A 14,748-nucleotide genomic window follows, 5' to 3' on the forward strand; every position below is an offset into this window, starting at 1 on the left:
TTTAATGGCGATGTAGATGCATTCGGCTTTGCGACAGACAGCCACACCGCCATTGAACAATCATATAAGACACCGGTGTTGTGCCGTGTCTCAGACAGCTACATAGAAAATGTATTGGGACACACGGAATAGCCGAATTATAAGCACTAAATTTAAAAAGTTGTTTCAATTTGTTCTGATCACAATCTTTTAAAAAAAGTGCACATAAATAGACTGTATAAAAACTTAACATAATCACCTTTAGAACTCTGTTTGAACTGTCGTCCTACTGGTGCTAACCCCGATCAGCTCATTACTGGCAAGGAGGATTTGTGCATGTGTGTGTGATTGAGCCCCGCCTCCCTCTCGTAATTTGTTGAATGGGGCACAGGTGTGTGTGGGAATAGCGTGTGACTCCAGAGTTGCAGGGGAAGTGGGAGAGTGTGGACCTTCCAGATGGGACATGAGCAGAGGCCCGGAGGGCAGCGACCAGATTAACCTTGCGACAGGCACAGAGGGACGGCTGACCGAGGAGTGAAGGAGGAAAAGTGAGCAGTTCCTGGAAAGTTCCCACCTTCACCAACCTCGAAAGGCTGATTGGACAGGTCATCTCTTCAATCAACGCTTCCCTGCTCTTCAATGGAACACCTGCTTTGATTCGGCCAGTCAGATGATGACGTGTGACCCTCGTCATGGGGAGGCCTGCCGCCCCCTGTACCGTGGTGATGTTGTACCCAAAGATGTCAACTCTGCCATCGCCACCATCAAAACCAGAAAAGAGAGAGAAGAGAAGAAAGAGCTTTATTGCTATTGACAGTGAACAAGTTCACAAAATACACTATAAATAAATTGCTGTAGAATTTACAGTAAATACCTGGCAAAAAAAGTTGCAATAAAGTACTGTAGAATTACAGTTCACTGCTGTAAATTCTTTGAGAGCATATTACAGTACATTTTTTTGCAGGTTTTTGCTGTCAGTAAATTACAGTAACGTGCTGTTTTTTTTTAAAGAAAACAACTTCTTGTATTCTACTAAATCACAGCAGCTACCTGGCACCTGGAGATTCCAGTAAATAAAACTACAATATGATGTAAAGAAAATTTTTACAGTTAATTTTGTATTTTTCATTCACTGCTTTTGAAATTGCGCAGATTGTTACATATGAAACAAAATGTCAGAGCTGCTGCAAAACAAGTTTTATTAAATGCATTTGAACAATACAAAACAAGACTGATAATGCAAAATAATGCAATCATACTTGTGCTTATTTTGGTAAAAATAACTCAAAAGTATGTATTACAATTTAGAGACAGTGACAAAATAATGCACTTAATTACTTTCAAATAAGAGTATTTAATATGTATTATGTTTTGGAAGTAACTTGGCCAGCAGTCATGATAGCAAACTAAACAAGCTCTCTACTACAAGCACCCAGTTACCTTTGAATGAATTCCAATGTGCATGCTGGTACACCACAGTAAAGTTGTAACTGGAAAACAGCGCTGCCAGTCCTGCCACGAAGCTGGGGTGTGGAGGCCCAACCCACCTGATCATCCATGCTCTGCATCCACTGCACTGTGAGTGCATCACCTAAAACAGAAACAACATATAGTTTTAAAGTTAGTATTTTTTCGGTTGCTTTCCATATATGCATATCCACATTCAACTGTTCCACTGGTCTTTGCAGTGCTTTACAACATATTTATACTCCCAGACCAGGCGCGGCACAGCGACTCAGTCCAGTGCAGCACGATGCGCCTCCGCCTCCATCCCTCCTACCGGCACGAGCAGCAAAGAGGGAGGAGAGCCAACTCTGATTTGACCAATCAAATGAACACCTCTCCTCACCTCGAAATGTGCTGCAGGAGAAGCGCGGTGCTGATTTCACCGCCGCCGCCACCAACACGCACATGAAGCAGCAAACTGACGATAGAAGCTAAACTGATAGCTAAAGGCGGAACAGGGTGGGATGCCTATAAGCTAATGCTAACAGTGGACTGCCACGAGTTCCTAAGCTAATACGCTAATAGCTGACGGCAAGACTTGGTGTGAATGCTCCGTAATGTAAAATTGCACATTGTCAAAACAACTTTTACATTTGACACTTCTAAACTGAAACAAATATTACTCATCAGCAGCTGCCATTTTGAGCCTGGCGCTCCCTGGTCTTGTCAAAAAGGGCGCCTAGTTGCTTCCTCTTGGGCCTGTGAAGTTCGTCTTTCAAACAAGCCTTTTTTTTTTTTCAAAATCCGACTATAAACAGTATTTACTTGTAATGCACATCATCTCCGTGCCAGAACACAACTTGCTGTAAATTTTACAGTATGTTACTGAAGACTTATACAGAAAGTTACTGTGATCAATTTTTAACCACGATGCATTGCGGCATACAGTTCAATATTGTAAAATGACAAAACAAAAAGATACTGAAAATGTTTACTATAGACATTACAGCAGTTTGTCACAGTGTATCAATTTTACTCGGTGCACGCTGCAACATTAAACTTAAAATAGCAAAAATAAAAGAATAAGGTAATGGGGGTGGGGGGGGGGGGGGGGGGGGGGGGGGCAGTGGGAGCAGGAGCTGAGCGTGCCTCCAGTGTGACTCACTCGCAGACGAAGGTTCTCTGAGGAACATCCTGCATGGCCTTCACCCCCCTTCCCATGTTGAGAATCCTGGAGAGCCGCAGCCGCACCCTGAAGCCTCTGTTCCTGCAGGTTCTCCAGCAGGAACACTCGTGGTTACACACAAACAGCACCGGAGGCTCATGCTGGCAGAAGTCCTGACAGAGACGACCCTCCTGAAATCACATTTTACTGCCTTCACTTTAGAGCCGCCGCCTTCTACGTGATAGAGGATTAGAAATCCAGGATCAAACCCTTTTCTAAACTGGGCTTTCACTTGAAGGAGGAAGTCAAAATCCAAGGGATTTTTTTGTCCAGGAACATCATGAACTCCATTTCTAAGTAAAGGTAAGACCTTTATGAAAAAAAACCGTTTTAACGAAATGTGCGTCACGTGGTCTACATACCAAAATTCACTTGTGCATATTAATATTCATTAATTTAATATTTCATCCTCACTTATTTGATTTTTTTCTTATTTGATTGCATAAAAATTCCTTTTTTACTCCGTATAAAGCAACTGCAATAGATTTCGTTCTGGGATTTATAAAGTAGGGCTGCCTGATGAGGTTAGCTGTCTCAAGGCCGCAGATTCAAATACTGTGTGGAGTTTGCATGTTCTCCCTCTGCCTGTGAGTTTTCTTCCACAGGCCAAAAAATATGTGAGGTCAATTCTTTGGCCCTGAGTGTGAATGTGAGTGTGTGGTCATCTTTGTCTGTGTGATTATCCTGTGATGAACTGAAGATCCCAGATGTCCAGGATGGCTGCTGTCCTCACCTGTTTCAGGTGGACAAAATGAAGTACTGGTTCAAAAATGAAGTAGTTACAAGCTAAAACACTGCTAATATTGCTAATATAAAGTTATGAGTTGAGGCTTATTTGTGACTTGGTCCTATATGTGCTCTGCGTTCTGGCCATAGTAACCTCAGTTCAAATACAGGTTACAGCACTTTTGAAAATTAATATTAACCTGTACATTTCAATGTTCAGCTGTTATGGAAGGTTGTGACTCACATCTTAGAAATACACCAAATTAGGTTCATTATGTTAAAGTATCAAATTGAACACTGTCTGATTTGTGGCGATGAGCAAAACAAGCTCTAAAAAATACATTTTTGGTGGGAGATCTGTAAGCCGTGATCGTATAGAGGTTAGTACTCTGCGTTGTGGCCGCAGCAACCCCGGTTCGAGTCCGGGTCACGGCAGTTTTGGAAGTGGTGAGGAAACTCAATTGGATGCAGAATTCAGGTCTTATCACCCCTTGATTACTGGTGATGAACATCCCTCCCATAATTGAGACAAAGCTTCCACCCTGGCTATTAGAAAATAACCACTGAAATGACTGAAGTTTTTGCTTGATCATGTGGAACTGGTGGGTTGTCTCTGTAAAAGTAGCAACAAATGACTGTGTTGTATTTGGTACAATATAAATAAAGCTGACTCAATTCAATTGAATTCAGTAAAGGGAGCCCTGAATAAGCCTCAGATGTCCTATGCAGAGTCCAACCTTCCATACAGCCGTGATCGTATAGAGGTTAGTACTCTGCGTTGTGGCCGCAGCAACCCCGGTTCGAATCCGGGTCACGGCAGTTTTAAGATTTGGTATTAAACTGTTCAATCCGATGCTCAGCTGTTATTGAAGTTTGTTACTTACGTCAGAAAGACACATAAAATAACATTCTTGATGTTAGAGTATCAAATTGAATCGTGTGAGGTGTCACACAGGGATTTTCTCAATTATGCACTGTTTCTTGAGTGTCTGTAGACTGAAAGTCACAAACAATTTTGACAATTGAACGGCTTGTTCCTTTATTGAAATCCAAACTTATCATGTCCAATAAACTCACACACATCTTGCAAACATCCAGGCCTGTCGTCCACTTCACACCTGATCCAACAAAGGAAGGTTCCCCCAATACACAGCTCTCGGACGTTTCGGAAATGGTTGGAAACCAATGCGGTGCAAATTCAGGGCTCATCACTGTGCAACTAGCCACCTTTGATGAGGGTGTGCAATCTTGAAATGCTGAACACCCCAAACATCAGTGACTGTGGTTGATGATGGTTCGGGAGTCCAGTTCAGGCCTTATCACCCTGCAGCTGGCCATCTGCGATGAGGGTATTTAATGTTAAAGTCGCGATCGATCACAGAATCACGGATTCACCATGGCAACCAGAGTGGCGTCCTTCTCTCCACCGGAACAGGAAGTTGTCCTGGAGGCAGAGGAGGAGCCCGGAGCTCTGCAGTCTCCTCTGATGAAACCCCCACCCACAGCATCTCTCACCCACACCTGTCAGTGCCAGTCAGTGAAGCAATCAGCAGGAAAAAAAAAAGTGTGAAGTTCAAAGGCCACTGTGTGGTCTTCATCCATTGACTGACTCAGAACACACTGGTTTTTAGTCACAAAAATAAATGGAAACAACCGGTTTTGATTGATGTATTTATTTTTTTAAAGGAGCTGATGGTTTACTGCTCTGATTTACTGTTTAATTAGGAACGTCATGTTACTCTTTAATTTTTATTTTAACTTATGTAGAATGTGCATTTATATATAGTCTCTGGATAACTCTTACTTAATGATAGCAAATAATCTAAGACAATAATGTATCAAAAATAATTTAATTACTGGTCATAATGTTTAAATCCTGACATTGGGTCTTGTTGAATGTCATAACAATGTGCACACAAGACAATTCTCTGATAAGGATTTAATCTAATCTCTTGACAGTTTCAATTGGTTGTTGTTGTTGATGTCATTTTTGATGGTTGTTTTTGCTGAAAATAAGCACCTATGATAAAGGTTCCTAACACTGAAAGGCCGAAACCAAATCTAACTCCTTGCCAGTTTCAATTTGTTGTTGTTGCAGAAAATAATTGCTTAAATCCACGACGTGGGAGCCCTCAACACCCCTCAGATGCCCTTCACGCAGCACTGACTTCCAGGCAGCCGTGATCGTATAGTGGTTAGTACTCTGCGTTGTGGCCGCAGCAACCCCGGTTCGAATCCAGGTCACGGCAGTTTTGGTGATGGTTTGGGACTCGAGTTCAGGCCTCGTCACGCTGCAGCTGGCCACCTGCGATGAGGGTGCGCAATGCTAAAAGGCCTCAGCACACCCTGGTTCAAAGGTCCCTCCCTGGTGATGGATTAGAATTAATTTCCCTTACCTGAGATGAAGCTCTCTGGTTCTCAACATCAAGGTGAACCTCATGTGAATATCATTGTCACAATGGACAGTTTCTTCATCAGGTCTCGTGTTTATTTATTGATTCATTCAACAGTCCTTGATTCAGTTACTCCACATTCGACTGATCCTTCATCACCTTTAACACTAATCTTTTAAAGTGATTAGAAAGAGACAAACAATAATCGTGACTATCCAAACACACTGATTTATTCTATTTTATATTGTTTTGCTACTTTGATTTTCTCTGATTTTGAAAATGAACATGTTTCATATTGCATTTAGTAAATCGACATAGAGCTGTTGTGCTAATTGTGTTAGTTGTTGAGTCATTCATACAATGAGTGCAAAAATTCACAATGACTAAGACCTCATCACACCTAATGAGTGTTCTCTACTCACAGCCCATCAGCCGTGATCGTATAGTGGTTAGTACTCTGCGTTGTGGCCGCAGCAACCCCGGTTCGAATCCGGGTCACGGCAGCTTTGGGTTCTCAAATCAAATCAATCTCTATTTCAGGCACAAAGGGTCCATATTAAAAAGAAAAAAAACACCAAAACTGACAACAGCCATAACATGTACAACACAAATATAATAACCAGAGTCCATATAAATAATATCTCCAGCGCTTCCGGAGAGCAGAAGTAAAGGCTGTGTTAACACATTCACAATACTATTTTCTGAGGCGTCAAGACGCTGCATAAAAGAATACGTACATTTTCTAATAACACCATTCAATGTAAGGACATTATTTTGTACAAATAACAAACTGCCACTGGTCCATCCAGGCACCTTCAATAGAATCCGAAGTGCATCATTATAAGCCACCTGCAACTTCTTGTATTTACTCTTACTATAGCTGCACCACAAATGGGCAGTATAGAGAGAGGTGCAATAAGCTTTAAACACGGCCACCTTAACATTGTTAGTGCGCATATGAAACTTTCGTGCCAACATGTTAGCCTGTGCGTACAGTTTGCAGTTCTGCCTCTGGATATCATCGTCATCACTCCGGTCATCACTGATAATGTGACTGAGATATTTGACCTTGTCGACCACCTCCAGGTCACCTCCAGCCAGATGAAAAACAGGAAACACAGCCTTTAGGTGCCCTTTGGCTCTCACTATCATCACCACGCTCTTTTTAGAGTTAAATTAGACGTCATATTGCTGTCATATCAAATGACTTGGCTTCATTCATGATCAGAATATCTTGCTGATGTCAGGAGAAAAAAAAGCAAGCCTGAGATTCACTGTGGTCAATGTAACCAGGCCAACTTTGTATTGTAATCTCAATAACTACTGATACTCTTGAATGTCGATATGAGTATCTGTGACAATGCAAACAAGACAGAAGATTAAATCACATTTCTTTCCAGTTTACATTTGTTGTTGTTGTTGTAGAAAGTAAGTGCTTAAATCCACAATGAAGGCGACCTCAACACCCATCAGATGTCCTCTGTGCAGCAGGCACATCCAGTCAGCCGTGATCATATAGTGGTTAGTACTCTGCGTTGTGGCCGCAGCAACCCCGGTTCGAATCCGGGTCACGGCAGTTTTGGAAATGTTTGGGAACGCAATGGGACTCAAGTTCAGACCTCATCACCCTGCAGGTGGCTGTAGAATGTGTAATGTTGAAAGGCCTACACACCCACTGATTCAAAGATCTGTTACTGAGGATGGGTCCTCGACGTTCCTCATTTAGCTGAGACAAAGCTCTCTGGCAGCTCTCAACACTGAAGTAAACCTCATGGTAATGCCATCTTCTGGCATTCACATGAGGTTTCATATTCATATTCATATTGGCTATTTTCTACAATTTCATTTAGCAGACGCTTTTGTCCAAAGCGACGTACAACACAAGCAAGAATTCAGACATAAGAAAGAAACCATTAGTAAGTGCTTCAATTGCTTCAAGTGTGATTGGTCAAGGGAGTTGCCATTAAGTTGCAGAAGAGGTGCCATTTCCCCCCCCCCCTTTTTTTTTTTTTGGGGGGGGGGGGTCAATTTAGTCAGTGGTACATAAGTGCTGGGTTTTGGACCACCTGAACTATTCTCCCCCAAAGGTGGAGTCAGAGTCCCTAGTTGTTCTCTGAACAATTGAGTCTTTGATGTTGCAGAGCAGGGCTACTCAACCCTGGTCCTCGTGTTGTTGAGAAAAGACCATGAGCATGTTATCAAGCATGAGATAAGGCAACCTAAATTAAAATGACTTGGGAGGACAGGAAAACACAGCTGAAGCTGATTCGACTGAGGTGCCTCCTACTTGGACAAATGAGAAAGAGCTTCATTATGTGGCTTTGCCAACAGACACATAACAAAATAACTATTTACTCATCAACACTATCACATGGCATCAACGCTTTTACTGTGACCAGTGGCTACGTTCATGACAGCAATTTGTGCTTTTACTGCCCTCACGTGGTCACAAATTATAACTACAGGTACTTTCAGCAGATGTTGGAAAGTATAAACTTGTTAATCTTCACTAGTGATGCTCTTCATTTTACCCCCATAATGAAAATCTACAATCTGTACCAGGATAAAAAGAAGACGATGGAGTGAAGAAGCAGACGGTGTCTGGAGACACTGTTTGAGGACAAAACTGAACAATAAAAGAATGCAAAGAAATCTTAAAGGTGTTACATCTTATAAGTACTCTTATTTGTTATTTCTTTTTAATATGCTTAATACAGTCTCACATTTTGTCTCTACTGACAGTAAATCTTTTGACCAAATTCAAAAGAGCCATACTGACTACTGTGTATCATCTTTTATAATGAATATCTGTGCACATCAACAAAGTGAAGAAACAAACATACATGTAATTTTATTTCCTTCAGTGGATTATTTGTTCTCCTGCAGTGTCATCTGGATCAGCATCCACGACAAACTGTCCTCCAGATTTCTCCAGAATTATTTAAATGTAGTAATATTTTTATTTTTCATGAAATGTTAAATCCAGTTTGAACCAGCTAATCCACAGATTGAACAACACATCAGTTCTGCTTGTCAGTTTAATGAAAGACAAAGACTGAGGCTGTAATGGAATGAACTGGTGATATACACAAAGAATATTCAGTAGGAGCATTTATTTGGTGTTGCTGAACTAGAGGTTAATCGGGGCTCCAGCTGAACACAACGAAGATCAAAGCAACAGTTAAATGATTGAAGCCAGTTTGAAATTGTTAAGTATCATAACTATACATCAATTCTTTATGTAAAAGAATTAGCACATTGATGTAACAGGTCTTTATGTATAATATTTTCAAAATCAAAGCATTGGAAATGATATTGTTTTTAAAGGAATCAAATATGCAATCATATCTTTATCTGTAACTGTCAGTTTGAGGAAGTTAAAAAAGCTGACAGTCATTTTCTACATTAAATTGACCACAACACAATTCTGAACTCCTTCAAACACTGCAGAAAGCAGGGATAAGACATTTGAATCAGGTAACTTGTGACAAAACAATAAACACAAGCATATGAAGGCAAAAGATGAATATAAACATTTTGAGTTGTGAATTAGAAATGTTCAACACACAAATACATTTGTGCAGGAAAAGTATTTGTCATTTGTCTCATATAGTCTCTGAATGTGTCTATTTCACTTTTAGGTATTAAAACAGAGTCATTCCATCACATAGAAAGATCTATTCAGTCCTAAATAAAGACCTGTCATATATATAGTTCAGGACAAAGATACTTGAGTCTGTACTTTGTGTGAGCATGAAGTCAAGCCAGAGCTTCTCAGCAGCTGAGGGCAGGTTGGACGTAATGCGCAAACAAAGGGAAACAAGAGGGAGCATCATTCCACTTCTTATTCACGCCGCATATTAGGTGAGTTCTTGCAAAATTACTCAGATAAAGTCAGAGAGCTGTTCATGAAATTATGTCAAATGCACAAACAAAGTGCCAGAGAAAAGAACACCTAGCATCATTCCATTGGAACAGTTTGCCAAAGTTGGTATGGCCACAGTGTTCAATTCCTTGATAATTATCAGGCTGTCCAACATCCCAAACGGCAAAGTCGAACCTGGATCCATCAGACCACATCCAGGCTCCATCAGACCATATCCAGGCTCCTTCCTTATGAACGTCACTGAGTCCAATCCAGGTATAGTTCTGCTGAGGATTCAAACCCTTAATCAACCAGTTGACAAAGTTATGTTCCTCCTTGCTGTGGATGGACACCAGGTTGGCTCCCTGAGACACACAGTAGAGTTCTGCATCAGCCCAGGTCTTGTCTGCGGCGACGTACCGATAGCAGCGGTCTTTGAAGTTGAACCAGAACGGTGGACAACCGCGACGCTGGAGCTTCATGTTTTTCTCCTCCAAGGGAGCCGCAGCACAAAGAGCGAGGAAACACAAAAAGAGGAAAAGCATCATGTTGACGTTTCAAAAGTCTCTGAGTGAGAAGGCCTTGATGTCTTGCTGGAGCTGTTCAGAGCCGTTTGAGGAGACTTGAGGAGAAAGTGTTTTATGTCCCTGAGAGAGGCGGAGCTGCACTGAGACAGTCTTATCAACAGCTTTGTTCAGGTCACTAGAAAGTGGCAATAAAATAACTGTTTTGACTTGTCACCGCCAATTTCTTGCCTGCCACTGATCACTCCGAGGAGTGTGATAAGATGACTCACAGACGAAACCAAAAAATAGGTCAAATAAATATAAGTCAAATCTGGCACAGTTGCTGCCCTCTGCTCCAGGAGCAGTGACTGAAACCAGCTCAGGTGTGATTTGGATCACAATATTTATAACGCTGTCAAAAAATACTGCTTTTTTGCTAAGAAATCAACAGAGTCAATTCCTTTCCCAGTGTGTGAGTGATATGACTATACATGTCTGCCTCTAGATTGGATCAGGTCAGTAGCGTGCTACAACAACAGCTAATGTCTGCTTATGAGTGGGTGGTGGAGAAGAAGCCAAAACAAAGTGGGGGCTCAACATGCTGTGGGAGACGCTCCAAAGTTAAACATCTGTCTGGGTAACCAACCATTAGAACAAGAGATAGAGATTTCACTGTTAGGTGTCACTTTAGAGCAAACTGTGAACAACACACAAGAGACACCTAACTAATCAGTTGCAATGTCCATTTTTCCGTCAACAGAAACATTTACTACACTCTCTAGTATAAATGTCATTTGAACTGTTGTCCCATTGTGTGGTGGAGTACTGCTAATAAAGCTCTTGGGCAGCCAGACCAGCTCTGGATTGTCCCTTTAGAAGCAATGTTAATGCAATGCATCAAAAACTGGTTGGTATGTTGATCTGTGTTGTCTTTACATAAGATCTGGACCTCACACAAACCATTTAGCCTCTTCTCTGAGCTACAGTCCACCAGGTAAAAGACAACTACGTACTGTTGCTGTGTTTCTGCCAAGAACTAAAGCACTTTGAAGGACATTTGTACCCCGAGTCATTTCCCACTGGAACATGCTGCCTCCAGAAATGGGAAGAGAACGAACCATGTTGTCTTCAAAACTTAAAGAACTGAGTAATCAATGATGACATTTTGCAGAATTAATGCAAATTGTATTGTTCATGTTGTATATTTCATCTTCTTGTGCCTTAAACCTCCTCATGCCTGGACTTTATCACTGAGGTGGGCTTGAATCTGAATGTCAGTTAGGAACTGTCTTTGTTATGCATGAAAATAAAACCTTTAATTTGATTGAGAAAGAACTCCAGTAAAAGAAAGTCTTTACTTTGTAAAGATTAATAAGGGTTCTTAAATACATCAATTAAAGTCTCAAAGTGAAAACATCTAAACTCTATTAAAAAGTAAAAAAGTTTCTCAAATTCAACCAAGCACCTTCTTCCTATGAGGCAGGAGTGTTAACCGTAAATAATTGCACAAGCGCCCCTTCAAGAGGTCTCTTTTGAAAACCAGTGTCTGTCTCTGTTTGGTTACCTGTATGATAAAGGCTAAATAAAAACAACAATAACTGAATCGTACATGAGCAGAGTGTGACAGGGTTTCCTGATGATTTGAAAGTAAATGTATCAAAGCAAAAAACAAGTTTTGAGAAAACTGAAAAACAGCAGTAAATTTAAAAAACTGGACTAACAGAAGACGGAACAGTTTCTAACTTCTTCAATGACTTTTCTGTAATTCTTGAAACTAAAACAACATCTGTCATTATCCCAGAACGTCAACCAGTCTAATGCGGTCAGTTGGTTTACTGTTGTTAACTCTGGCATAGATCTCTAATCTCTTTGAGGAACGTGACTTTTGTGGAGTTATGAGATGAACTTTGACTGAGTAATTTCGCCTCAGTAGGTCAATCAACAAACAAAAATATAAAACATCTCATCTGGCCTGATTCTTTCAAGAATGATGAAAATGCAAATTTGTCAAGTAGATTATTAAGATATAAGAAAACTCTGTAATTATAAACTAATATCCAGAGTTTTCTATGCAAACACCTGAGCATTCACACGCTTGCTTGAGGGTCTGACCTTTTCTGTAGAACAATGCAAACCTTCTCTTTTAAAAGTCTACACAGTGATAAAAACTGAAAAACTGAATCATTAAACTGTGATTTGAAGATCGTCCTCTTGCTTTTGGCTGTGGTTGTGCTGCTCCTGTATGAACCTCAGAGCATGAAGTGAAGCTGCAGACAGACTGATTGTCACATATTCTTAAAGAACTTCACCCGCACCAGCGGTGTGGTTAAAGTTGCGGATAAAATGAAAAACTGACACATGAAACACAGTCTGACTGAACAGCGTTTTTCCAAACTCTGATCAAGTGTTTTGATGCTGCTGTATGAGAAGCCTTCTAGTCCTCCTGTAAAACTTTGCTTTCATTAAACAGAAGTGACTATTTAACTACATTTAACATCCCTTTAAATTCTCTCCAGTTTATGACCACAGCAAATAACAGGGAAAAACAATAAAGGAAGATGGTTTTGTGTTGAACAATGGTGTGCACTTCAATGAAACAACAAAGTATACACATGAATCTAACACCATTCCAATATACCATCTGAGTTGCTAAAATATATGTAGAATTACAGTAATGGTTTATAACTGTCTATTGGGGCATAATATCATGGGAGGTGTGTTCCTGGTATTTAGGCTGGATAACACTTTAAAAGGACAACCAGGAAGTAAGATGGAGTTAAATAGTCACTTTTATTTAATGAAAGCAGTGATTTACTGGAAGGCCAGAAGACTTCTCATCTTATAAATCTTTATGGCCGTTGTGCGATACACACAGCTCTCGTGTCTTTCATTGGTTAGTTTGTTTTGTGTGTTCCAGCAATTTTTACAGTCCGTGATAAAGTTGTCCAGACTGGGATTTAAGACATGTTGAGATTTCTTGTTCATGTTCCAACACTCCAACAGCAGAAACCTCAGGGAAGATCAGTCTGGAGGGTTCAGCAGACTCAAGACATTCTTTCAATCTTTCATTCATTCATGCTCACTGATGCTGTTATGGTGATCGTTGCCATGTAAAGTACTTGACCTCAGAGCAATACATGAGTCGGTGTCTTTTTCAGTGGAGTAGTGGAGTAATTGTCACCTCTGCTATGGAGCAGTTACGAGTCAGAACCAGGTCAAGGACTTTACCAGCTCTGTGGGTATTTTTTCCTCAAGCCTCGTGTTTATCGATTCATTCAACAGTCCTTGATACAGTAACTCCTCATTCAGCGGGTCCTGCATCTCTTTTAACAATAATCCTTTAAAGAAGAGACAAACAATATTAGTGATTATGCTGATCAGAGTTGAATCTAATTTTTTTTTTTAATCTTTTTTAATTAGCAATACAATGGTGGACAAAAAGGATATTACACATATTATATCTGCTTTCTTTTGTTTTACACAGCTGGAACAGTAGAACATTGGAACACTGTCTCTGACAAACAGTAATACTAAAATAGTACCTTGAAACTATTAAAAAGACAGAGAGGTGAAAAAGAGAGAAGAAAAAGAGAGAAGAAAAAAAGGGAAGGACAAAACAAACAAAAAGAACAACCATGAGAAATAATACAGTGAATATGTACACAAGCACATGCAGCCAAAACCGATATGACTTAGATTACAAGTGGAAACATGTCATTTATCACATTGATCTACCACAAAGGGATATATCTGGGCTACTTGAGATTTAGATAAATGAACTCTGTGCGGCACTTTTAATTGTATTAATCCTAACCTGGCACAAGGTGTACTTGAGGGTATGATGTTGATGTTTTTATCCCTTTAATGATCTGTTCATTTTCATCCTAGCTCCTGTTCCCATGTACTGCGAGGTTTAGTCACTAGGTGACCATCCAATCATTTTAGTTGTGAGTATATTTTTGGATATCAGAGCTTTCTGACTGGGTTCCAACAATAGAAGATATTTCCACAGTTGGTTAACAGGTAGGGAAGGATGATATAGGAAAACAGGGTTGATGCACAGTGTCTGATTTGGAAATAGCGAAATAGGTGAGGAAGACCTCCTCACACCTTATGTGTGTTGTTGTTTCTCTGCATATCAGCCGTGATCGTATAGTGGTTAGTACTCTGCGTTGTGGCCGCAGCAACCCCGGTTCGAATCCGGGTCACGGCAGTTTTGAGACTCAGTTCATTCATCATCAAAATGTGCTGCTGACATGAAGAATGATAAGCCTGTGATTCATATTCATGTATACAATGTAATTTCAGTAACTACTGCTACTTTTTAGCGTCTATATGAGGATTACTCCCATTATAAACTGGTCTTAGTATCGGCTTTTAAGACATTGATCAGAACACACTTACTCCTCAGAACACGAGACAGGTTTTAGCCAGCAGTTATCTATAATGAAAACTATAAATACATTGTCTGACTGAACACTTTCAGAACAACGCTCCTTCACAGTAAGTACAACAATCCTTGATCCAGTGACTCCACATTCAGCAGAACCTTCATTTCCTTTAACACTAAACCTTTAAACTGCTGGGAAAGAGACAAACAATATTTTT

General features: G+C 40.4%; 1 protein-coding gene and 6 non-coding genes across 7 annotated transcripts; 6 read left to right on the forward strand and 1 right to left on the reverse strand.

The window, feature by feature from the left end:
• The first annotated feature begins 3,739 nt into the window (after positions 1-3,739).
• On the forward strand, positions 3,740-3,811 carry trnah-gug (transfer RNA histidin (anticodon GUG)). The gene has a single exon. It is a non-coding gene; the product is annotated as a tRNA-His (tRNA).
• A 312-nt stretch (positions 3,812-4,123) lies between these two features.
• On the forward strand, positions 4,124-4,195 carry trnah-gug (transfer RNA histidin (anticodon GUG)). The gene has a single exon. It is a non-coding gene; the product is annotated as a tRNA-His (tRNA).
• A 1,358-nt stretch (positions 4,196-5,553) lies between these two features.
• trnah-gug (transfer RNA histidin (anticodon GUG)) lies at positions 5,554-5,625 on the forward strand. Its single transcript has one exon. It is a non-coding gene; the product is annotated as a tRNA-His (tRNA).
• Positions 5,626-6,200: 575 nt separating this feature from the next.
• On the forward strand, positions 6,201-6,272 carry trnah-gug (transfer RNA histidin (anticodon GUG)). Its single transcript has one exon. It is a non-coding gene; the product is annotated as a tRNA-His (tRNA).
• Positions 6,273-7,273: 1,001 nt separating this feature from the next.
• Positions 7,274-7,345, forward strand: trnah-gug (transfer RNA histidin (anticodon GUG)). Its single transcript has one exon. It is a non-coding gene; the product is annotated as a tRNA-His (tRNA).
• A 2,330-nt stretch (positions 7,346-9,675) lies between these two features.
• Positions 9,676-10,244, reverse strand: LOC115409808 (lactose-binding lectin l-2-like). The gene has a single exon (XM_030121085.1). It carries the CDS (start codon positions 10,180-10,182, stop codon positions 9,676-9,678), a length of 507 nt encoding a protein of 168 aa, XP_029976945.1. The 5' UTR covers positions 10,183-10,244.
• Positions 10,245-14,281: 4,037 nt separating this feature from the next.
• Positions 14,282-14,353, forward strand: trnah-gug (transfer RNA histidin (anticodon GUG)). Its single transcript has one exon. It is a non-coding gene; the product is annotated as a tRNA-His (tRNA).
• Positions 14,354-14,748: the final 395 nt, after the last annotated feature.

The sequence above is a fragment of the Salarias fasciatus genome, chromosome 22 (assembly GCF_902148845.1).
Source record: "Salarias fasciatus chromosome 22, fSalaFa1.1, whole genome shotgun sequence".
Taxonomy (NCBI): Eukaryota; Metazoa; Chordata; class Actinopteri; order Blenniiformes; family Blenniidae; genus Salarias; species Salarias fasciatus.

What these genes read in the sequence shown, in the direction of transcription:
- LOC115409808 (XM_030121085.1), bottom strand. Translation starts at nt 10,182, where the DNA reads ATGATGCTTTTCCTCTTTTTGTGTTTCCTCGCTCTTTGTGCTGCGGCT.